Raw genomic sequence first — 27,035 nt, forward strand, 5'->3', positions numbered from 1 at the left:
CCATCCTTCTTACCCATGAAGAAGAAGCCTGCACCAGCTGGAGATATAGAGGGGTGAATGAAACCTTCCTCCAGCGACTCCCAGATGTAATTGTCCATGACTGCTGCTTCAGAGATTGAGAGGGAGTACAGACGACCCCAGGGAGGTGTGGAGCCGGGTAGGGGTTCTATGACGCAGTCGTCCATCGAGGCCTTGAATCTGCAGAGGGATGGGACATTTCACTCGGGGGATTTGTAATTCTCTGGCAAAGTTCTGATCAATCAAATGAACTGTGTCCCCGGATTACACGAAGGCTTGAATCTGGTGCTGACGGTTGTCCCAGTGGAGGGTTGCAGGTAGTGACAGACTGTGACTGGGTAGCCGGTGTGCAACTTCACAGCTTGTCAGGGCCTCACCTTGTCCTGGCTCCCATCAGCTCTGGGCATGTAGCACGGAGATGGTCGAGACCTCCGCAGTAGAGGCATCAGCCTTCGCACATGCGCCTGTCACGCTGCTGTGGGCTCAGACGTGTGTTCCCCATCTGAATGGGCTCCTCAATGATACTCCTTGGTGGTTTACAACATTTTTGATCTGGGCGATCTCTTCTGGGTCCATGTTTGGGCAGAAGCTTGCTATGACGTGGTGAGGTTGGACCCAGGTGCAGAAAAAAGAACCAACAATGAATCTGTGGTTAAGGATAAACATAATACTTTACTAAGAAACGGTAGCCCCGGGATCACAGTACACTTGAAAAAACAACAAACTCTCAAACTCACTCAGGAAAGGAATGCATATGGTAAACAATTCAAGCTTCAGCAAAGAGAAACAGAAAACAGACCTTGTTTTAAGGGGAAATCATAATGAGTAATAGAACACACCTGAGTGTCATAATTGTCTCTAAGATGGTCTCTTGGCCCTCTGGTGACAGCTGGAACCATAACAGAGATCATCCGTTCACCTACTCTGCGGTTGGAACCAAAATTTAAAATCTGGACTCATCAGACCAATGGACAGATTTCCACCAGTCTAATGTACATTGCTCATGTTTCTTGTCCCAAGCAAGTCTTTTCTTCTTGTTGGTTTCTTTGCAGCAATTCAACCATGAAGGCCTGATTCACGCAGTCTCCTCTGAACAGTTGATGTTAAGATGTGTCTGTTACTTGAATCATATATCTGGGCTGCAATCTGAGGTGCAGTTAACTCTAATGAAGTTATCCTGTGCAGCAGAGGTAACTCTGGGTCTTCCTTTCCTGTGGTGGTCCTCATGAGAGCCTGTTTCATCATAGCGATTGATGGTTTTTGCGGCTGCGCTTGAAGAAACTTCAAAAGTTCTTGACATTTTCCTGATTGACTGACATTCATGTCTTAAAGTAATGATGGACTGTGGTTTCTCTTAGCTTATTTGAGCTATTCCTGCCATAATATGGACTTGGTCTTATACCAAATAGGACTGTCTTCTGTATACCACCCCTAACTTGTCACAACACAACTGATTGGCTCAAACGCATTGAGAAGGAAAGAAATTACACAACTAAATGTTTAACAAGGCACACCTATTAATGGAAATGCATTCCAGGTGACTACTTCATGAAGCTGGTTGAGAGAATGCAAAGAGTGTGCAAAGCTGTCATCAAAGCAAAGGCTTGTAACTTAAAAGAATCTCAAATATAAAATATATTTGGTTTTGTTTAGCACTTTTGTGCTTACTACATGATTCCATATGTGTTATTTCATAGTTGTGATGTCTTCACTATTATTCTACAATGTAGAAAATAGTCAAAATAAAGAAAAACCCTTTGAAACAGTAGGTGTCCAAACTTTTGGCTGGTACTGTATACTGTACATATGACTGGAGGTCGACCGATTCTGATTTTTCAACGCCGATACCGATTATTGGAGGCCCCCCCCCCCCAAAAAGCCGATACCGATTAATCGGCCGTTTTTAAAATGTTTACATTTGTAATAATGACAATTACAACAATAGTGAATTAACACTTATTTTAACTTAATATAATACATCAATAAAATCTATTTAGCCTAAAATAAATAATGAAACATGTTCAATTTGGTTTAAATAATGCAAAAACAAAGTGTTGGAGTAGAAAGTAATATGTGTCAATATGCAATATGTGCCATGTAGAAATGTGTGCAATGTAAAATATGTGCCATGTAAGAAAGCTAAAGTTTAAGTTCCTTGTTTAGAACATGAGAACATATGAACGTTGGTGGTTCCTTTTAACATGAGACTTCAATATTCTAAGGCAAGAGGTTTTAGGTTGTAGTTAATATAGTATTTATGGGACTATTTCTCTCTATACCATTTGTATCTCATATACCTTTGACTATTGGATGTTCTTATAGGCACTATAGTATTGCCAGTGTAACAGTATAGCTTCCGTCCCCCTCCTCGCCCCTACCTGGGCTCGAACCAGGAACACATCGACAACAGCCACACTCGAAGCATCGTTACCCATCGCTCCACAAAAGCCGCGGCCCTTGCAGCGCAAGGGGAATAACTACTCCAAATCTAAAAGTGAGTGACGTTTGAAACGGTATTATAGAAACACCCAGCTAACTAGCTTGCCATTTCACATTGGTTACACCAGCCATTAGGCTGATAGGCTTGAAGTCATAAACATCGCTGTGCTTGCGAAGAACTGCTGGCAAAACGCACGAAAGTGCTGTTTGAATGAATGATTACGGGCCTGCTGCTGTTCAGTCAGACTGCTCTATCAAATCTGATTTAATTATAACATAATAACACACAGAAATACGAGCCTTTGGTCAAACTATCATTTCGAAAACAAAACGTTTTTTATTTCAGTGAAATACGGAACCGTTCCGTACGGGTGGCATCCATAAGTCTAAATGTTCTTGTTACATTACACAACTTTCAATGTTATGTCATAATTACGTACAATTCTGGCAAATTAGTTTGCAATGAGCCAGGCAGCCCAAACTGTTGCATATACCCTGACTCTGCGTGCAATGAACGCAAGAGAAATGACACAATTTCACCTGGTTAATATTGCCTGCTAAACTGGATTAGTAGTTATAACTAGTGATTATGATTGATTGTTTGTTTTTTACAAGATAAGTTTAATTCTAGCTAGCAATTTACCTTGGCTTCTACTGCATTTGCGTAACAGGCAGGCTACTCGTGGAGTGCAATGGTTAGAGCGTTGGACTAGTTAACTGTACTGTGCAAGATTGGATCCCCTGAGCTGATAAGGTGAAAATCTGTCGTTCTGCCCCTGAACAAGGCAGTTAACCCACCATTCCTAGGCCGTCATTGAAAATAAGAATGTGTTCTTAACTGACTTGCCTAGTTAAATAAAGGTATAAATTATTATTATTATTTTAAAATTGGTATGCAAAAATACCGATTTCCGATTGTTACGAATACTAAAAACCTAAACTAAAAACCGAATTAATCGGCCATTCCGTTTAATCGGTCAACCTCTAATTATGACATGACATTGAAGGTTGTGCAATGTAACAGGAATATTTAGACTTATGGACGCCACCCGTTAGATAAAATACGGGACGGTTCCGTATTTCACTGAAAGAATAAACGTCTTATTTCAAGATGATAGTTTCCGGATTCGACCATATTAATGACCTTGGCTCGTATTTATGTGTGTTATTATGTTATAATTAAGTCTATGATTTGATAGAGCAGTCTGACTGAGTGATGGTAGGCACCAGCAGGCTCGTAGCATTCATTCAAACTGCACTTTTGTGCGTTTCGCCAGCAGCTCGTTTATGACTTCAAGCCCATCAACTCCCGAGATTAGGCTGGTGTAACCGATTTGAGCTGTTCTAATATGGAATTGCTCTTTTACTAAATAGGGCTATCTTCTGTGTACCACCCCTACACAACTGAATGGCTCAAATGCATTAAGAAGGAAATAAATTCCACACATGAACTTTTAACAAAGCATACCTGTTAATTGAAATTTATTCCAGGTGACTATCTCATGAAGCTGGTTGATAGAATGCCAAGAGTCCGCAAAGCTGTCATCAATGCAAAGGGTGGCTACCTTTTTGGTTACTACATGATTCCATATGTGTTATTTCATAGTTTTGATGTCTTTAATGTTATTCTACAATGTAGAAAATAGTACAAATAAAGAAACACTTGAATGAGTAGGTGTGCCCAAACCTTTGACTGGTACTTTATATAATTAGCCTAAATCTCAAAGTGTAGCCTAGGTGATATGTCCACATCGATGCTGACATGAGGGGGGAACCATAAAATGTAGCCAAACTTTTAATTACATAAATATAGAATAATCGGCAGTCGTATTTGACAAATATAATGTAGTATAATTAACGTCTAAAGGCCTGATTCTGTTGACATAATCGAGGCACAGTTTGTTCAGAGAAAATAGTACATCACCCACTTTGCAATCTGAGTGGAGGAAGTCAGCATTTCAAATCAATTTAACCATTAACTTAATCGTTTAATAACCTGGAGGTTTTATGGCATTTTATGAGGCATGTCTTATTTTGTTTCATATTAGCCTAGCCAAATCAGACCATAGAAATGTTTAGGGAATCATTTGATAAACTCTTCCTTATGCCATTGATACCAGCATTTCTATAATGTATTGGTTTGCAAATCAACTTTCTTTGCCCAGCAGCCAAAGACATAATCGTGGTTATATTAGCAACCCATGGTAGTTGTTGCATCTTTAGATCTCCCCTCTCTCTCAATTCCAAACAGATATTTTCATCTCTGTCACATGAAACCGCTCACATGTGTGGTGCGCTTTTTAGAACAGTGTGTTCCAGCTAATTGTCATTTTGGAACATTCGCTTGTATCCTATAGTGTGTGTGCACATTGCTGCGCTTACCGAACAGCCGGCTGCCTCTGGGGACCTGCACAACAAAAAAGCATATTTGGCAGCGGGAGATCCAGTCATAAAATTAGGAACTGAGTCTGTGGTGCAAAGGCACATAGCCAGTAGCTGCCATGGCGCTTTACAGTGGGGACATTTTTACCAATCCATCAAACTAATCATGGTGTGTTTCTAATATTGCAAGTTATGCGCCTGCACACAAGTCTACTCTGTGTATATACATTTCCCATATGTTTAATTTATTGTCATTTAAGGACTGTGTATGAGTCCCCTCTATAAGAACTGTTGGGTCGATTTGTCCTTATGTGGAACCACTAACGAGTTGGCTAATCAAGACTCCTGATACCGCTTTGTAAAATGAATGCAGACCAGATCCCAACGCACTGTTTCTACTTCCTGACAAACTGAAGTGTTTCAGGTTGATAAGATGCGTTTGTTTTGTCTTTTAATGTTGTTTGCTCTCCCATAATGAGATGAGTTGGAGGGTTGACTGACTGCAGAGATCTGCATCAGTCTCTGGCTGGCTCGTTGTCAGCATCATGGTGCTTTGACCCTGCTGTGGGCTAATGGTGTCTGGAAAAGCAGGGTCATTATAATAAAGGGATGCCCATTACTGATGAAAATAGACCTTCCAGCTACCCATTGGCATAGAGGACATGATGCAGATGTCATTCCTCAATATCATGTCTAGACAGCACGTTTGCAATCTCCAGTTTATGGTTCGAGCATCTGCAGTAGTTAATGTTTCATAATGAAATGGTTGATTTAAGAATGATTGCATGTAGACTTGTATTTTGTTACACAATACACCACCTTTTGAAGTTATTGCATCATCATTCTGCCACTGTGTTTCATTACTTTCAACACATCACAACATTCCCCCCACAACCCTCATTCTAAATGGTCATCTTTCATTGTTACTGACATCCATGACGACAGGGTATATTGTTCTAAATAAGAAATAAGGGCCATACAGTACTTTCTGAGGTTACTGTCACAATTATTTGGAACCTTTCCTTGCAGGACAGCCACAGTGTGGAAGAATCTTAACCCTTTCTGGGGAGAAGAATACACACTGCACCTCCCAACGGGGTTCCACTCGCTCTCCTTCTATGTCATGGATGAGGACACCATTGGGTAAGATGGTCTTCAACAGCTGTCAAAGATAATTCAGGGAATTGTTGTAGTGTGCCAACAAACTAGTTGATAATGGTGTATAAACAAGTTATATCTATATAACCTGTAAAGGTCTCAAAGTTTTGTAATGTAAGAGATGTTCATGATTGTATTTGCTTGTTTAGCAGAGGCTGTGATTTGAGAGTTTTGTTACCTAGACGGACTGAGTTAAGAGCCATGGATGTGTGTTTTGGAAAAACCTGCATGCTTTGAATAAACAAACACCAACATGCAGATGATACCACAGATTGAAAAATGAAAGACAACCTCAGTATTTTCCTTCCTGTCCTGATCAACGGTCTCGTCAGTTTATGAATATATTTTAGCTGTTATATCAGGGAACTCTATAGGATATTAAGTTATTTTTTGAGAAATATCTCGTGAAGTTCTCTTCAGATCTTAATTTGGTCACTCTGTTGTCACAGATCATTTTCCTGTGGAGCAGGAAATGCAAATTGTGGTGTATTCAAGGTTTAAAGAGGCTTCTAAAGTTTGTAATTTCCACTTTAAAATTTCAGACTTGATTTGCCCCACTGTGAGAAGCAGGGTCAATTTTAGACAGCGTATCTGTATTTTCTATAATACATTTTTATGAATATGGTATTGTGGTATTAAAATTCTCTATTTTTTGCCCTAGCCATGATGATGTCATTGGAAAGATATTGCTGAGCAAAGACTCCATCGGGGCCCAGGCTAAAGGTATACCTGATCACTATGCCACAATACTGTTGGTGTCTTTAAATGAAAGGGTGGCACCATCATGATGGGGAAAAACTACCAGCACAGTAACAATTCTAAATGCTTTTCATTGCTGCGGTTTATCTGTGGGTCTTCTTCTCTGCCTATGCCATGCTAAAGAGGGCAAGCCAAAAGAGGGTCACCAGAGAGGGGTTATTCCCACGACTCTGAGTAAGGCTCTGCCATGTAGGTCACTGTAATTGACGAGCTGGGCCTTTTTTAGGTCCTCTTGCTGGGAAATATTGCCAGTGTATTCTCACTCATCCATGGGTTAATTTAGAGATGTATTTTCTGACTTATGCTTATCTATTTGCTCACACGCTGTCTACCTCTTTTTTTCTGATTTGTCTCTGAGCAACATGCTCTCATTTCATTGGACAGGCTACAGACCTGTACATAGTTACATTTTTGCAGGATTGCTCTTTGAATCAGGGTTTACATCAACTCCAGGATCATTCATTGTACAGTGCAGTTGTCCTTTATGTCTGAAATGCCACTGTAGTCTGTGAGAATCAGCCAAAGCTTTTCAAACTGTCAGCCTGTGGCTTTCTTCACCACAGTACACCTGGCTCTCCTACAGTGGCTTTTAACTTGGGAATTAGTTTGAATTTCTAGCAATACGGTATATCCTTGCACTGCTTTTTCTTATCCATGGCAACTAGGTATAAAACCCTGAAGAAGAAAAAAAACACGCAAGTGTGTTGGTTAGAAATATATTGTTACTTTGAATGTGTTTTATCGCTACATAAAACTAAATGTGAAACCTTTTCTGTTAGTTAGTGTCTGATACCAGTCCTCTCCTGGTAACATTCTGCAGTCAGTCCTGTGATTCACTGCAACATGTTGCCACTGAGTCAACAACTCCTTCACAGGATCTTAGGAATTCTCTCCTCTTTTGGCTGTGAAACTGAAGTTACTGCCCTCGGCACATTGTATCTCAACCAGAAATGTCAGCAGCAGTGCCCATATTATTACACACAAAAGGATCCTCTTGTCTTTTGATATACTGTATCTTCAGAAAGTATTCACACCCGTTGACTTTTCAACATTTTGTTGTGTTACAGCCTGAATTTAAAAAGGATTCAATTGTCTTTTTGTCACTGGCCTACACACAATACCCTATAATGTTCAAGTGGAATTATGTTTTATTAATTCTTACAAATGAATTAAAATGACAAGCTGAAATGTCTTGTATTCAACCCCTTTTTTATGGTAAGCGTAAATATGTACAGAACAAAAGATTTGCTTAAGTCAATAATAAGTTGCATGGACTCACTCTGTGTGCAATAATAGGGTTTATGATCTTTGAATGACTACCTCATCTCTGTACCCCACACATACATTTATCTGTAAGGTCCCTCAGTCGAGCAGTGAATTTCAAACACAGATTCAACCACAAAGACCAGGGAGGTTATCCAATGCCTCGCCGAAGAAGGGCACCTATTGGTAGATGGATAGAAATAAAAAAGCAGACATTGAATATCCCTTTGAGCATGATGAAGTTATTAATTACACTTTGGATGGTATATCAATACACCCAGTCACTACAAAGACGCAGGCATCCTTCCTAACTGAGTTGCCGGAGAGGAAGGAAACCGCTCAAGAATTTCACCATGAGGCTAATGGTGACTTTAAAACAGTTACAGAGTTTAATGGCTGTGATGGAGGATGGATCAACAACATTGCAGTTAATACAATACTAACCTAATTGACAGAGTGAAAATAAAGAAGCCTGTACAGAATAAAATGTTTCAAAACATGCATCCTGTTTGCAACAAGGCACTAAAGTAATATTGCAAAAAATGTGACAAAGTGTTATGTTTGGGGCAAATCCAATACAACACATTACTGAGTACTACTCTCCATATTTTCAAGCATAGTGGTGGCTACATCATGTTATGGGTATGCTTGTAATCGTTAAAGACTGGGGAGTTTTTCAGGATAAAAAAAGAAACCGAATGGAGCTAAGCACAGGCAAAATCCTAGAGGAAAATCTGGTTCAGTCTGCTTTCCACCAGACACTGGGAGACAAATTCACCTTTCAGCATGACAGTAAGGCCAAAGCATGACAGTAAGGCCAAATCTACACTGGAGTTGCTAACCAAGAAGACTGGGAATGGTCCTGAGTGACCGAGTTACAATTTTAAATCTACTTGAAAATATATGGCAAGACCTGAAAATGGTTGTCTAGCAAAGATCAACAACCAATTTGACAGCGCTTGAAGAATTTTGAAAAGAATAATGGGCAAATGTTGCACAATCCAGGTGTGGAAAGCTTTTTAGTGAAGGGTTCCTCAACGAATTTGGCCCGTTATTGTTGAATTTTCATTGTTGGACATAAAAAAAACTGTACAAACCAGGAAATCAGCTCTAAGTGATTTTAATTTGTTCCCAAATATTTACACGCATAATAGAGAGACATTATCATATACAAATTTAAGCAAGATTTGAAATTATTATGTTTCAGTCAAATATTATATTTGTTTTTGGCTTCTTGCTGTCAATTTGCAGTCTACAAATTATTTGTCATTCTTGTTCTGGCCACCCGACCATTTGCTCAAGAAAAAAATTGGCCCTGTCTTAGAGACTTACCCATAAAAACTTGCAGCTGTATCGCTGCCAAAGGTGCTTCCTCAAAGTCCTCAGAGTATTGACATAACAGCTGCACCATTGAGAGCAATCTTGACTCGCTGCATCACTGCTTGGTATGGCAACTATTTGGCATCCGACCGCAAGGTGCTACAGAGGGTAGTACATCAGTGGGGCCGAGCTCCCTGCCATCCAGGACCTCTATACCAGGCGGTGTCAGAGGAATGCCCTAAAAATTGTTAGACTCCAGCCACCCAAGTCATAGACTGTTCTCTCTGCTACCGCACGGCAAGCGGCATCGACTCACCAAGTCTGGGACTATCAGGACCCTGAACAGCTTCTATCCCCAAGCTATACGACTGCTAAAAAGTTTGTTAAATAGTTAACCAATAGCTACCCAGAATATCTGCATTGACCATATTTGCACTCATCTCTTTTGACTCATCACGTACTCTGCTGTTACTGTTTATCTATCCCTTTACCTTGTCACTTTATCCTTAACTATATGTACATATCTACCTCGTTTACCCCTGCACATTGACTCAGTACTGGTACCACGTGTATATGGCCAAGTTATCGTTACTCATTGTGTATTTATTCCTTGTTTCTATTTTTTCTACTATTTCAGTTTTTTTCTCTCTGTATTGTTGGGAAGGGCCAGTAAGTCTGAACCAAGAGTTTCATATCAGACCATTTCTTACATGAATACAGTATGCCACTTTGAGTTGTCTTGCCTTCCAGGTCTCCTACTTGGTCATTTTGTAAATATATATGATTTTCTGTACTACATGTGCCCATCTCATTGATATCAAATTATTAGAGATACACATAGTTTTTGCACCCACCATGTGGCATGTGCGTAATGGTCATGTGAGGTGAAATGGTCATGTGAGGTGAAACTTTGTTGGTTTGACCTGACGAAGATCTGTTTTGGATTGAAACATTGTCAATAAAGCGGTGAATTGGGAGCTTTAACCGTGTGCGGTCCTTCTTGTTCTTTACTAGGGCCAGTAAGTAAGCATTTCACTGTTGTTCTACACCTGTTGTTTATGAAGCAGGTGACAAATTACATTTGATTTGAATACTTATGTAAATGAGATCTGTATTTCGTTTAAAAAATATAAAAAATACATTTGCAAACATTTTTAAAAACATGTTTTCACTTTGTCATTATTGAGTATTGTGTTTAGATGGGTGAGAAAACAAATCTATTAAATCCATTTTGAATTCAGGCTGCAACACAACAAAAGGGGTATGAATACTTTCTGAAGGCGCTGTATGTAGCAGACAGTGGCGGTCGGTGCCGTTTAAGATGAGGGAGGATGATACATTTTTTTTTATGAGCATGGCCTTATTTCTATTACAGCATATTGGATGACTGTCATTCATGTTCTGTTCACCCAGTTCAATGTAATATCAATAGGTTTAGGCTGCTACATTGTACTCAAATTTTCCCTAAACCCACCATGAGGTTGCTATAACCTAGCCTACTAATGAAAGTTTACAACAGTTGCACAGGTCTGGAGAATTTATTTTGTAATCAAGGCATTCAAAATCACCTTGCACACTCTTGCCTGCATCTAGCTGATCTAGGGTGTAATCATTAGTCGCAACAGTTGTAAACGAGAGCTTCTATTAGAGAAATTCAGGTATGTTTATCCCTAGTTCGTTCCGTTTGCCCTCCGTTTAAGATTTTTTGTCAACAGAATTGGTGGAATGAATACACACCCACCAACACAGTTCACTTTGATAGTAGACACGTACAAACAGCATGATCACTTTGCTCATTGTATAATCCCTTCTCGCATCTATCCTGTCCTCCTACTGTACACCTTCATTGAAAAACTGTGTTTTAAGAAATTATTTGGTGACGTGAATATATTTAGTATAGTTTTATCTAAAAACGATAACTTTTTTAAATGTTTCACTATTTTTATTTTTTATGAAATTCACTGAGGAGGATGGTCCTCCCCTTCCTCCTTTGAGGAGCCTCCACTGATAGCAGACATTTATCCAGGGTCTGACTTATGAGGATGTTTAAGGATTTACAAAATGTTCACAATAACAGAACCATGCAGGGCACTACCCATTAGAGACACTAGGCTTTATTGATGTAGTACTGGGCTGTCTGTTCTACATTTCACTGATGGGTAGTGTTGTGTTCGAGACCACCTAAAGCGAAACGATTCAACACCAAGACTGAAGAAAATCGAATCCGAGTCAAGACCAAAACTGGGAGGGGGGTGAGTGGGTTGAGACCAAGTCAAGACCGAGACCAGACACATGCGAATCTGTCACGAGAATTTTCAATCCCAATGATAACTGACAATCAATAGCTCTGACCAATCCCCGAGATCTGTAAGATCATGGGTTAAATAATAATTAGTCAAAGACTCAGCTTATGCAAAAAGATAGTACAGTTTATTCAGAGAACATTCTTATGTCCATTATACAAAGACATCCATTTTATAGCTGCGCACATACTTCCACACAAACAGTAGGTATCCTACGCCCATACTTCCACACAAACAGTAGGTATCCTACGCACATACTTCCACACAAACAGTAGGTATCCTACGCCCATACTTCCACACAAACAGTAGGTATCCTACGCACATACTTCCACACAAACAGTAGGTGAGTTTTATCTCTGTAGTTCTCACCACTGCCTAGCTGACAGTTCCATTCCCCTGAGATTAGGGAAACCTTGGGAAGTACTCCCTATGCTATCATAGGTTCCTCAGAGGCCTAGCCAGGTCGGTTCAAACACAGTTTTAATTGTTCTTTGGTATTTTCCTAGGCACCCACATTCAAGTTCAAATCCTTGCTCAGACAGTCTGTTTTTCCACTATACAGATACATTGTTTAACCTAATTCTGACTAAAACTACACACATCATCAGATTATCATTTTATGATTCTAATCAATTTCATACAGTTATAAGGTTTGAGTGGAATTATTTTATCATTATCTTTCAACATATACATTATTTTATCAGAATCCAATGTCAAATTGCCACCATAATTAGAGTTAAAAATGTCCAGTATCTCTGTGTTCAAATTTCTTTAGACATTCAGAATGGTGAAACAATACATGCCAAGGACAAATAGAGAGACACTTTACAAATGATCACTAACCCAAACAGGTCTATAATAGAAAAAAATACTATGTTATAAATTCCCCCGGTCTTCCCTAATAATAGTGGGCATGCAACTTTCAAACTTCCCTCATTCTTCCCTACCAGCAAATCATGGAAATTCTGATGAGCGTGGCAAGGTATTGAGGATATTTTTGAACGAAAGTAAAGGACAGCAATGCTATGAGTAAAGCAGGAAGCCCAGCTTTCAATGGGCGATAACATATCAACGTGTCATTTAAAAGAGTGTGCCTGACCAAGTGGTTTTATGCGCTGAGTGAATGGGAGCTGATCATTTAGAGTTTTTTTTACTCCTCTGGTCTTGGCTGGTATCTGAAAGAAAATATGAGTCCTCACTGTCCGAGACCGAGTCCAGACCGGATTAAAAAGGTATCCGACCCCGAGATAAGACAGGGACACTCAATATGTGATCTTGAGTACTACACCGCTCCAGAGTCCAATGGCGGCGAGCTTTACACCACTCCAGCCAACGCTTGGCATTGCGCATGGTGATCTTAGGCTTGTGTGCAGCTGCTCGGCCATGGAAACCCATGAAGCACCCGACGAACAGTTATTGTGCTGACGTTGCTCCCAGGGGCAGTTTGGAACTCTGTAGTGAGTATTGCAAACAAGAACAGGTGATTTTTACCCGCTTTGCACTTCACCACTCTGAGGTCCCGTTCTTTGAGCTTGTGTCACCTACCACTTCGTGGCTGAGTCGTTGTTGCCTCTAGACGTTTCCACTTCACAATAACAGCACTTACAGTTGAGCGGGGAAGCTCTAGCAGGGAAGAAATTTGACGAATTGACTTGTTGGAAAGGTGGCATCCTATGCCAGTGCCACGTTGAAAGTCACTGAGCTCTTCAGTAAGGCCATTCTACTGCCAATGTTTGTCTATGGAGATTGCATGGCTGTGTTTTAGATTTTATACACCTGTCAGCAACGTGTGTGGCTGAAATAGCCGAATCCATTAATTTGAAGGGATGTCCACATACTACTTTTGTATATATTGTGTATGCGTTGTAAAATGTCCTCTGTGTCCAGGGTTGGATAACTGGCTGAATCTAACCCGGGTGGACCCAGATGAGGAAGTGCAGGGGGAGATCCACCTGGGTCTGGAGCTTCTCAGAGATGCCAAGAGGATAGGACTGCGCTGCCATTTCATAGAGGCCAGGTAATATACCCATATTATTGCCTAATTGATGCTACTGTAAGCCGTTATGGTCTCTTGTTCAAATATATAACTTCTTGTTGAAATATATAACTGCTTCTTCAATCTCAAAAGGTCATCAAAATGCTCATCCTCTGTGTGACAGATCATCATACAATATTTCATGTTACCAGGAATATCACACTCCATTTCAGTGTTTTATAAAAGAGTCTCAAATGCATAATACAGAAATTGTGAGATTTTAAGGTTGATTTGGCAGAGGGATCTTAATTGTTACATTGAGGAGGATGTATGGAACAAATATTGTTTCCAATGTAGGGTGGTGTACCAGGGTTGCAAGGGTGAAATGTACACATAAGATTGTTTATAGGTACTATTGGACCCCTGTTAGATTAAATAAATTGGGTTAATTGCAAAATAATGTATGCTGGAATTGCAAGGGTAGGTAGGTACCTTTCTGCATGCTATATAGGATTGTCCCATGGTGCTCCTTTTCTGGAAGGAGGTTCTTCAAAAGCTTGAAGAATGGGTGGGACAGCCTATCCCAGAGTCCTCACAGCTGTTCTTATTAGGGGATATATCTATTTTACCGGTGGTGTGAAGTACTTCAGTAAAAATACTTGAAAGGACTACTTAAGTCGTTTTTTTGCTACTTAAATCGTTTATCTGTGCTTTACTTCACTATTTATATTTTTTACTACTTTTACTTCACTGCATTCCTAAAGAAATGTATGTATTTTTATGCCATACATTTTCCCTGACACCCAAAAGTACTTCTTTCAATTTGAATGCTTAGCAGGACAGGAAAATGTTCCAATTCCCACACTTATCAAGAGAACATCCGTGGCCATCCCTGCTGCCTCTGATCTGACGGACTCACTAAACTAATGCTTTGTTTGTAAATGATGTCTAAGTGTTGGAGTGTGCCCCTGGCTATCTGTAAACAAAAACAAAAAAACAATGATGATATCTGGTTTGCTTAACTTGTTATGGCTGCAATCCCACTAACGGGATAAGTGTCATCAACAACCGCTGAATTGTTTTATTTCTGCCTTTTCTATTCCAGACATTCTGAAATTCACTAAAGCATCCCATGTATGTATCTTTAGTCTTTCACTTTTCAATAAAGTGTGGCTACATTCAATAAATATTACTACAAATATTTATATCCATGAAATCACAAGTGCAATATAGGAAAACACAGCTTAGCCTTTTTTTAATACACCTGTCGTGTCAGATTTTGAAATGATGCTTTACAGCGAAAGCAATCCAAGCGTTTGTGTAAGTTTATCGATCGCATGACAAAACATTAAGTACACTTAGCATCAGGTAGCTTGGTCACGAATCTTCGGATGTTTTCACTCACGAGACTCCCAGTTACACAACAAATGTTCCTTTTGTTCCATAAAGATTATTTTTATATCCAAAATACCTCTCTTTGTTTGGCGCGTTATGTTCAGAAATCCACAGGAATAAGCGGTCACGACTACGCAGACGAAAATTCCAAATAGTTTCCATATTGTCCACAGAAACATGTCAAACGTTTTTTATAATCAATCCTCAGGTTGTTTTTAAAATATATACTCGATAATATATCAACCGCAAATGTCTCACAGTAGGAGAGGGAAAAGCAATACCTATCCAAACTCTGTTGCGTGAGCAAAACTCATGTGACCACTTGACCCGATGTTATCGCTATGGCTCATTTTTCAAAATAAAAGCCTGAAACTATGTCTGAAGACTGTTGACACCTTGAGGAAGCGATAGGAAAAGGAATCTGGTTCATATCCCTTTAAATCCAGCAAAGGGAGGCTATGGAACTTGGAGTTTTCAAAATAGAAGCCACTTCCTGTTTTGATTCTCCTCAGGGTTTCGCCTGCAATATCAGTTCTGTTATACTCAGGGACAATATTTTGACAGTTTTGGAAACTTTAGAGTGTTTTCTATCCAATACTACTAATAATATGCATATATTAGCTACTGAGACTGAGGAGCTGGCTGTTTACAATGGGCACCTTTTCATCCAAGCTACTCAATACTGCCCTTGCAGCCATAAAAAGTTAATACAATTAATTTTTAATTACTTATACTTGTACATTTACTTTTGATAGTTAAGTATATTTTAGCAATTACATTTACTTTTGATACTTAAGTATCAAACCAAATACTTTTAGACTTTTACTCAAGTAGAATTCTACTGGGTGACTTTCATTTTCTATTGAGGTATCTTTACTTTTACTCAAGTATGACAATTGGGTACTTTTTCCACCACTATATTTTAGCACCAGACGTTAGCAAAGAAAAGTTTGGTTTTGCCTCAGTGGGTTTTCTTACTATACTCATAACTGGAAGAGTGCAGATTGTCTGAAATCAACAGATTGGCTCAAATTTATGGTGGAGACAGCATCTCATGAATCAATGATAGCAAAATGACAGGAGAGGAAAGGGAAATTTAGTAAGATATGGGATCACTTTTTGAATTATTTAAGGGACATGCGAGGGTGTAAGTTAGTACAAATAATTTATTTGATTATTATTGTAACTTTTTTATATTATTATTATTACTTGTTGTTTAATATTCCAGCCACTGATATATATGGTTGAAAGGTGCTGTCTTGTTTCCTGTCTTGTCGGTTGTTAGGTTTTTATTATTATTAGTGTTATGTAATGTCATATCGATTAAAAAAAAAACATAAAAAAACTTTATTGACAATATCTGCAATGTTCATCAATCAATAGTGCCTGAAAAAGTATTTATACCCCTTGCCTTATTTCACATTTTGTTGTGTTAGAGCCTGAATTCAAAATTGATTGAACACAGAAATCGCTTTCTATGCGTGTGAACTTTTTGTATTTTTCTTGTCGTCAAATCCCTGCCGAAAGTCAGGTGACCGAAGCGCTTCCAAATATGGAGATGCTGTCAAGAAACACTGGCATGTTTTATCATCGGACCCAGTTTTGCCAGCTGAATTTAAGAATCCACCACTTATTGTATATAAGAGAGGTCGAAACTTACGGGATAAATTGGTCCATGCCAACTGCCAGCCACGAATGAAAATCAGCCAGGCATTTTTTCGCCTTCTTCCGAATGGTAGCTATAAATGCAGAGGTTGCGCAACGTGCAGTAATATGAAGTGTGAATATTTCTGCCACCCACATATAGGTTCCAAATAAATGACATTATTACGTGCTCAAACCCACCCATGTTATCTACATGATTAAATGTCCATGTGGGCTGTGTTTTGTAGGTAAAACCTCTTGTTAACATAAAAGTTAAGTCAGGAGTAACAACAAGGATTATCCAGTCGCAGTACATATTAATGAACAAAAACAGGACATTCTACTTTTAGGTTCTGTGGCATAGAGAAAGTTAAGATATCAGACAGGGGAGGTGATATAGATAATACTCTTGAGCAAGATATAATGTTTTGGGATTTTCACCCTCCAGACATTATTTCCCAAAGGTCTTAATGATGAAATGCCTATGTATGTTATGTTGTAAATGTGAACATTAATTAATGCCCCCATTACAAATTTCTCTGACGCTTATCTCGGGCTATTCCCAATGATTTATGAAAAATTGCTTGATGGGTCGATGTCCTCATTGTGGTTTTACAGATGTGTTTAATACGTCTTATGTACACACATGATTAAATATTTATGAAATGCGCGTTGTTATGTTTGGTAACACTCATTTTCCCTCGACTCCAACCCCATTCGATGCATGGAATGGATGTGGGTGGAGCTGTGTCTATCATAAGGGTGCTAATTTTAAAACAACTCACAAAAGCTCTGAGGAAGGCCTTGAGACCTATAAATAAAGCTTATTAAAGAGCAGTGATACTATAAAGAGCAGTGGGCGGGTTCCTTCTTTTTTTCTCATCTTATTCAACTGTTACCATGCAAAAAAGATAGCTCAGATGTGCGAATGACTTTTGAATTAAGATTATTTAAGTCAAAACTGTAACTCGGGCACTCGGGAACATTCACTGATTTCTTGGTAAGCAACTCCAGTGTAGATTTGGCCTTGTTTTAGCTTATTGTCTTGCTGAAAGGTGAATTAAACTCCCAGTGTCTGATGGAAAGCAGACTGAACCAGGTATTCCTCTAGGATTTTGCCTGCGCTTAGCTCCTTAGCTCCATTCCGTTTATTTTTAGTCCTGAAAAACTCCCAAGTCCTTGACGATTACAAGCATACCCATAACATGCTGCAGCCACTACTATGCTTGAAAGTAGTAGTAGTTGGATTTTCCCCAAATCACCCCCACTTTGTATTCAGGAAACAAATGTAATGGCTTTGCCACATGCATGTTGCATGTTTTGGAATATTTGTATTCTGTACAGGCTCCCTTATTTTCACTCTGTCAATTAGGTTAGTATTGTGGAGTAACTACAATGTTGTTGATCCATCCTCAATTTTCTCCAATCGCAGCCATGTAAACTGTGTAACTGTTTTAAAGTCACCATTGGCGTCGTGAATACTTTCTTAAGGCACAGTATGTTATTGATGTCGCCTTTATTCTTAAAATAAATACAAGTCCCAGAGGAGATTGTGTTTACCCGCCTGTTGAAGTGCCAGCAGACACCAAGGCCACAGAGTTACAGTAAGCAGATTTTGAGGAGGATACGCTCATTTAGAAAAAGGAATGTGCCACAGAGAAAGCCATTAAGAAATGAGAGGCAGAGAGGTCCCTGAGAGGGTTTCAATAACGTGATGGGGACTGAGCACTGTAAGCATGGCATCTGTCCAGCTTGGCTGTTTCTGCAGGGTTTGAGCAATCTCTGGCAATGTGCTCAAGACCCCCTGAAGGAGGGCTTCTAACTAGATCTGGCAAGCTCTCATTACTGCCTAACATTTGAGATTAGGGCTTTCAATTGAGTTATTTTCTACTAAATTCATCCTAACAACATTTGTACACTGTAGTGATGTCTGATAGATATCTCCGTAATTGATTGGTTATGCGTGTCATTGTCATAACCGGATGTGACTGACCTAACGAACTACGCTAATAAAACTAACCTAGCAGTGAGGACAAGCAGATAGATGCTCGGTGAACTGCATGTTAATTGCCTGATTTAAGAGTTTGTAACATAACTAAACCGGATAATTCACAGCCTGGCCTACATCATGACATGTTGTCAGAATTAAAGAACTCACACGTCGAAGATTAGTGGGGAAATTTCAAAATTCAACCTACCAGAGCTGTTCGATTTTTCACAGCCGTCGCCATCGGCATGGCCGATCTGGAGACAACGCTTTTCCTGTTTTCGAGTAGCATCGAAACTGGATAAGGAGACTGGTGTGGTGCAGGTGAATTCACTAGTATATGCAATGGGGAAAGATGCAGAGATTTTCTACAATGCATTCTCCTTTGATTACTTTAATGATGAGTTCAACAACGATGGTGGTGATCGAAAAACTGAATGAACATCTTGTGCCACGGCGCGAGATTCACGAACGAGCATGTTTCCATAAACGGATTAAAGTAAAAAGGGGGAGAGAGACAATGGAATCTTTTGTAAGGAATCTGTATGAGCTAGCTGAACACCGCGAGTTTGGAACTACAAAGGATGAACAAATAAGGGACAGGATTGTGATTGACCTTATGGACAGTGTTCTTTCACAAAAGCTACAGCTGGTGGCAGACTTGACACTGGAGAAGACGATACAAATCACATGCCAGTCTGAGCAGATAAAGAAGCAGCACGGACATGCGAGTGGGAGCTGAGAACTACGTTGATGAGAGGCAAACCACAGCATAGAACAAACAGTTTAAGCAAAGAAATAGTCAATCAAAACAGGGGAATTTCTCACGTTGTAACCACAGTCATGATTACAGTGAAAATTGTCCAGCACTCAACGAAAGATGCAGGAAGTGTAACAAAATGGGCCATTTTGAGATTGCATGCAAAACAAAAATGGTCAAAGAAGTTACAGCTGAGGATGTAGAGGAAATGCAAGGGGCATTCTTTTTAGGATCGGTTACTAAGGAGTCTGAAGATCAGTGGCATGTTGAGCTCCCAATAAATGGCACACCTGTAAAGTTCAAGATTAACACCGGTGCTGATGTTAGAGCGATGTCTCAGACCACTTACCAGAGAATGCAACAGCGCCCCCGGCTGGTTAACATTGTAACTGATGTTCGCAGCCCAGGTGGCAGGTTTGACTGTATGGGATAATTCTTAGCCATGAGTGAAAGAAAAGGAGAAAAGTACCAATTCTGGATCTTTGTGATTCAAGGACCATATGCTAATAACCAAGTTAGCAGAACCTTTGCTTGCAAGATGAGTTTGTTCCTCAGAGCAGATGAGATCAGCACAGATGTGTTTGGAGAGATAGGGCCACTGAACTGTGAACCGGTCAAGATTGAATTTAGGCCCGATGCAGTCCCCTATTCTCTGACTTCGCCACGCAGAATTCCTTTTCCACTCCCTTCCAAAAGAGGAGGATGAACTCAACAGAATGGAAAGAAATGGCATCAGAGGGAGAAACCGAGTCTACAGACTGGTGTGTTCCCATGGTGCTGGTGATGAAGAAAAATGGCAAAGTGAGAACATGCGTAGACTTAAAACGACTCAACGAAGCAGTGAAGCGGGAGAGGTTCATCTTACTCACCTTGGAGGATATAGTACCCAAGCTATCCAGGGTGAGAGTCTTCTCCACACTCGATGCGTCTAGCGGTTTTTGTCAGATACCGTTTGAACCCAGCTGCAACCCATCAAAGAGTCAGTACTAAAGCTGTACAAAAACAAGTGTCACCTTCGGAAGTCGGAGATCCAGTACTTCTGTCATGTGATCATAGCGGATGGGATAAAGCCGGATGACAGCAAAGTGAAAGACGTCTCCGAGATGCCCAGTCCAACAAACACCATTGAGCCGGGCCTGTCATCAGTGCTACACCCCATCACTGAGCTATTGAAAAGAGAGATGTAGGGAGACCCACAGGAGCAGGTATTGGCATACTACAATGCCAGCAAACCAACTGTAGTCAGTGCAGACGCAAGTAGCTATGGCCTCAGAGCTACACTCCTATAGGAACAAGAGGAAGGCGAGCTCCATCCTGTTGTGTTTTTTGTTCACGCACAGGTGTATGTGCATGCAAACGATTTGCCCACTACCTGCAGTTGATGGGCAGCTTTGCTTTACATACAGACCATAAGTCACTCGTTCCATTGATCAACACGTACGACCTGGACAAAGCACCACTCAGCTGTCAGCAACTGCTCATGCGCCTCATGCGTGTCAATGGGAAGGCAGTGTCCCCTGGGAAGCAGTTAGTGGTGGCTGACACACTGTCAAGAAACCCACTGAAAGAAAACACGTCAGACACAGAAGAAGAAGTCAAAGCATATGTGGAGGCTGTGGAGGAGAACAGACCAGTGTCTGCACACAGGTCTGATGACATCAGAGAGGCGACATGCAACGAATAAGGGCAGAATAATCCTTATGTTGCTGTGGACAAAGGGCTGTCTACCCCTATGTCATAGATGACACAGTTATGTGTATTGTGGATGTTAGAGAAAAACAAAACGTATGTTAATATGTTACAAAAAAATATATACTGTATGTTATTGAAAAACAAATATGTGTATTTGTATTGAAACGGTCCACAGGGTGAATATTTGAATTAGATCGAGAGGATGTTATAGTTTTGATTTCTCTCAGAAAGGCCGATATGTAGTAATGTCTGATAGGTATGACTGACCTAGCGAACTACGGTAATAGGACCAACCGAGCAATGAGGACTAGCAGATAGTAGCTCGGTGGACTGCATGTTAATTGTCTGATTTAAGAGTTATCAAACATAACAAAACCGAATAATTCATGCCTGGTCTCCATCATGACATACACCAACTTCTGCGCAAAGGGTGAGAACCAAGAATAATGAGGATACCGTTCCAGAGACTTGAGATTATGGGATGAAACAACATTGTTTTCTCTCATGGAAGCAGAGCACCGCATGGGAAACATCCCACCAGCACAAACTGGTCGAATTAACGTTGTTTCAACTAAATTTGTTTACCTATTGTGATGTGGAATCATGGAGCAAATTGGATTTGAAAAGACATCAACTGATTTGAGGGTGACATTTCAAACCACAGGATTTATGTCGTCATTGTAATCCGATATTCAACATAAACCAATCTTTAAAAAAAAAATGTCATTGACAGGCCTGATGGAAACCGAAAATTTTTGGGTAACTTTCAAAATGTTGACAAAACAAAATACGCTACACACGGTGGGATCTTTTTGTGTCTGTAAAATTAATTATGCCAGAAATTTCGGTAGAAACACTTATGCGTAAATATTTATATAATAACCATCAAGTCACGCAATGACATGTTGCGTGGTCCTCCCACTACAACTCGTCAGGAAAGCATTCAGTTTATTAGGCTAATGATGAAATAAGTTATGATGAACTTCACAGGGTGGTGAAAGGTGATGAACTTGATGCTCCTTTCCAATCAATTCTACATTCGATTCTACATTCGATTCGATACTATGATTTTATTGCGATTCGATGTTCCAAGCATATTGCTCACAATAGAGAGACAGAGAGGGTCATGAGAAAATTACTTTGGATTCGTCATGAGAATAAAAGTGCTGAAAACAAATTGGCTCCCTATTTAAAAAGCAGATGGAGAACAAGCTATGAAGGTTAAATACTGGCGTATTGGTGGAAGTACAGGTTTTTTCCCCCATCACCATTGTTTACTACCAATGTGCTATTTTGAGAATGATTAAATGGAGACATTTTAATAACTAAATATATTCACTGTTACTATCAAAGTCATTCCAAAGGGTAGGTTTAACAAAGCAAATGAATTCAAACCAGGGTTCAACTAAAACGAGACAATAAATATATGCCTAGGGCATCAAGCTTTCATTGATTTCAAATGTAATCTTCACATTGATGTTTAATATGTTAAATTCACGTCCCCGTCTCAACCAAAAATCTAAGTTAAAGAATAGGACTAAATCAAACCTTATTTAAAGTGCATTGAATGTTTGATTAGATTTAGTCCTATTTTTTTCACTTAGATTTTTGCTTGAGATGGAGTCATGAATCCAACATATAAATGATTAATTTGTAGACAAACTGGATATTTATATTTTGTGTGGTTGTCAATGCAACCAAATATAAACATGTGAAGGAGAGGTATCTCCTGCTTGGATAGTTCCACTGAATTAGTCTGGCTTTAATTCCAGTTTGTCTACAAATTAATAATAGTTTGAGGTATTTCATTAGAATCCCCATTAGCTGTTGCAAAAGCAGCAGCTACTCTTCCTGGGGTCCACACAAAACATGAAACATGACATAATACAGAACATTAATAGACAACAACAGTACTACATCAATTAAAACAATTACAAAAGGCACATACAGTGCATTCGGAAAGTATTCAGACTCCTTGACTTTTTCCACATTTTGTTAAGTTACAGCCTTATTCTAAAATTGATTAAATAGTCCCCCCCCCCTCATCAATCTACACACAATACTCCACAATGACAAAGCAAAAACAGGCTTTTAGAAATGTTGGTACATTTATTAAAAAAGAAAATATCAAATTGACTTAAGTATTCAGACCCTTTACTCAGTACTTTGTTGAAGCACCTTTGGCAGTGATTACAGCCTCGAGTCTTCTTGGGTATGATGCTACAAGCTTGGCACATCTGTATTTGGGGAGTTTCTCCCATTCTTCTCTGCAGATCCTCTCAAGCTAGGTCAGGTTGGATGGGGCGCGTTGCTGCACAACTATTTTCATGTCTCTCCGGAGATCCGGGCTCAAGTTGGGCAACTCAAGGACATTCAGGGACTTGTCCCGAAGCCACTCCTGCGTTGTCTTGGCTGTATGCTTAGGGTTGTTGTCCTGTTGGAAGGTGAACCTTTGCCCCAGTCTGAGGTCCTGAGTGCTCTGGAGCAGGTTTTCATCAAGGACCTCTCTGTACTTTGCTCCGTTCATCTTGAGTGCTGCAGAGTGCTGTAGAGTGCTGCAGAGATGATTGTCCTTCTGGAAGGTTCTCCCATCTCCACAGAGGAACTCTAGAGCTCTGTCAAAGTGACAATTGGGTTCTTGGTCACCTCCCTGACCAAGGCCCTTCTACCCCATTTGCTCAGTTTTGCCAGGCGGCCAGCTCTAGGAAGCGTCTTGGTTATTCCAACCTTCTTCCATTTAAGAATGATGGAAGCCACTGTGTTCTTATGGACCTTCAATGCTGCAGAATTTTCTAGGTACCCTTTCCCAGATCTGTGGCTCTACACAATCTTGTCTCAGAGTTCTACGGACAATTCCTTTGACCTCATGACTTACCCACCACTGCGACCTGTATGCTCTCGTTGGCTGGTCCTCGCTACATATTCGTCGCCAAACACACTGGCTCCAGGTCATCTGTAAGTCTTTGCTAGGTAAAGCTCCGCCTTATCTCAGCTCACTTGTCACCATAGCAACACCCACCTGTAGCACGCACTCCAGCATGCATATTTCACTGGTCATCCCCAAAGCCAACACCTGTTTTGGCCTCCTTTCCTTACAGTTCTCTGCTGCCCATGACTGGAACAAATTGCAAAAATCACTGAAGTTGGAGACTTATATCTCTCTCACTAACTTTAAGCGTCAGCTGTCTGATCAGCTTACCGATCGCTGCAGCTGTACACAGCCCATCTCTAAATAGCCCATCCAACCAACTACCTACCTCATCCCCATATTTGTTTTTGTTTTTCTGATCTTTTGCACACCAGTATTTCTACTTGCACATCCTCATCTGCACATCTATCACTCCAGTGTAATTTGCTAAATTGTAATTACTTCGCCACTATGGCCTATTTATTGCCTTACCTCCTTACTTCATTTGCACTGTATACAGATTTTTCTATTGTGTTATTTATCCCATGTGTAACTGTTGTTTTTGTCGCTTTGCTTTATCTTGGCATGGTCGCAGTTGTAAATAAGAACTTGTTCTCAACTGGCCTACCTGGTTAAATAAAGATTTTTTAAAAAGCACTTTAAATAAAGTTGTATTGAATTTAGTCCTATTCTTTAACTTTAATTATTGGTTGAGATGGAGATGTGAATCCAACATAAAAATGATTAATTTGTAGACAAACTGGAATTTGTTGACATCCAAACACATTTCAGTACCACATTTGCAGTTGTATAAATAGCCCATCAACTTGTCGACAAGTTGTAAATTAAATGTTGGATTCACGTCTCCAACTAAACCAAAACCAAAAGAAAAAAGAATAGGATTAAGCCAGTGGCTCAGATGAAACTACTTAGATATCATTTAAATGTTGGTAGTCTCAGTGGAGATCACAATTTCTGTAATAATCAGCATTGATCACTTGCACCATGTACTTTTAATGTAATCTCAACTACAATCCAAGTCATTTAATATAATAATAATAATATATGCCATTTAGCAGACGCTTTTATCCAAAGCGACTTACTGTCATGTGTGCATACATTCTACGTATGGGTGGTCCCGGGGATCGAACCCACTACCCTGGCATTACAAGCGTCATGCTCTACCAACTGAGCTACACAGGACCATTTGGTTGTGCTATTAGATGAAGCACGATAATAACACATTAAGTTGTTGTATAAGCACAAAATATCTGACATTGTATTCCTATTTGAACTTTGTTGTGGTTTTAAATGGTTGAAAGCACATTGATAACACATTTAGACAACTAAACAAAACATCTGACCTTATTTTTCCATTGGATTTTGGCTTTGCTTTTATATTGGTTGAAAGCATAGTGATAACACATTGGGAATTCAACAAACTTCTGGCTGTCTTTTTGAGTGGGTGAATCGACGTCTCAACCAAATATTGCCAAAATGTCCACGTTGAAATGACTTGGTGTGCCCAGTGGGATTGTATCAAACAGCAGAGTTAAGAAAGTCTGGTGCTCCTTTGCCTTTGTGTCCTGTAGACAGCAATGGGCTCCCAATGAGAACATAGTTTTAATGGATTATGTGCCATGGCCCCTGAATGTGGTAAATATGCTTTCTGTTGTGGTCCAAGTATTTTTGCTGTTATGATGACGGTGACATAGCTAACTATCTTACATGCCCATTCACATCTCTTACACATGAGAATGTATTCAACAAAATGTATCCAGTATAGCTTTGTCTCTGTTTGTCAGACAGTGTTTATCTATGTAGAGACTGATATACCATGGTGGTTTGTGCTCTCACTTATCTGAGTGAGAATGCACCTCGTCTTAGCACTGGGAGCAGTGAGAGACAGGTTTGATCATGAAAACTGGGTGTATAAACAGGTCACTAACTGGCTCTCTGTGAAAGAGTCTGTCTCTAGCCGACCTCTATGGTGAAGTCACTGTCTCAGTGCTGCTCACTCTTCACCATTGTCGCTCAGCAGCTTGCCTTCTGCTCATGGATGCAGTTCAGTCTGAGTCATACTCTCACTACACTTACTGTCTCATAACACAGGCCCATCTAACAAGCTTCTATGCTGTTCAAAGTTCTCTCATCTTTAGATTTAGCAGAGTAATGTCAAATCTAGAGGAATGATCTGCACATATCATCTCACTCATTGAATCATTCCATCACCATGTATAGGGACAGGTAAAGGGGCTGAGGGGTTGCTCATACATTAATGTGTTTCTGTTCGTTGACCTCTTAGAGACCTGGCGCCAAGAGACATCTCTGGAACCTCTGACCCCTTTGCCAGAATCCTCTTCAATAACCACAGTGCAGAAACTTCGGTGAGGAGGGAGATGAGCCAGATAACATGTTCATGTCTGAATTATCACCAACTTTAGTGGAAACAAAGACTGATTTGAGCATGTGAAATAGTAAATGAAGGGTTTTTCTGGTGTGTGTGTTAGATCATTAAGAAGACTCGTTATCCACACTGGAGTGAGACCCTGGAGCTGGAGCTGGAGGCCTGGGAGCTGACAGAGGGAGGGAATGTCACAGTGGAAGTCTGGGACTGGGACATGGTGGGCAAGAATGACTTCCTGGGAAAGGTGAAGAGGTTATGTTCCTAATGTCTATGGGTTACTTATGTTATTCTGTGAGGACACATTATACTTATTTCTACTATGTGGAATCATTCATATTTTTACAAATGCCAATATGTATTGTTGGTGCTAGAGTGCTGTTTCAGTTTAGTGTATGGTATGATGTTTCGGTTATTTGTTCAGGTGGAAATCCCTTTTGCTTGCCTGCACAAGACACCTGTGTTGCAGGGTTGGTTTCGTCTGCTGCCCCTGGGAAACCATGAGGATGATGCAGGGTAAGGGGTGTGTGTATGTTTTTTTGGACTAGAAGTCCTCACAAGGATAGTAAAACAAGGAACATTCAGACAAGTGGGGACATTTTGCCAGTCCCTGCAAGGAAAAAGGCTA

General features: G+C 40.0%; 1 protein-coding gene across 1 annotated transcript in view; it reads left to right on the forward strand.

Annotated features, from left to right (window-relative positions):
• Positions 1–27,035, forward strand: part of LOC124036227 (rasGAP-activating-like protein 1) — a 59,203-nt gene that overhangs the window by 5,920 nt on the left and 26,248 nt on the right. Inside the window, exons 3-8 of the mRNA XM_046350510.1 lie at positions 5,869–5,982; positions 6,659–6,720; positions 13,530–13,659; positions 26,309–26,390; positions 26,514–26,654; positions 26,832–26,923. Coding sequence (XP_046206466.1) covers positions 5,869–5,982; positions 6,659–6,720; positions 13,530–13,659; positions 26,309–26,390; positions 26,514–26,654; positions 26,832–26,923 — 621 coding nt within the window. The remainder of the gene's footprint in view (positions 1–5,868; positions 5,983–6,658; positions 6,721–13,529; positions 13,660–26,308; positions 26,391–26,513; positions 26,655–26,831; positions 26,924–27,035) is intronic.

The sequence above is a fragment of the Oncorhynchus gorbuscha genome, linkage group LG05, assembly GCF_021184085.1.
Source record: "Oncorhynchus gorbuscha isolate QuinsamMale2020 ecotype Even-year linkage group LG05, OgorEven_v1.0, whole genome shotgun sequence".
In the NCBI taxonomy this organism is placed as follows: Eukaryota; Metazoa; Chordata; class Actinopteri; order Salmoniformes; family Salmonidae; genus Oncorhynchus; species Oncorhynchus gorbuscha.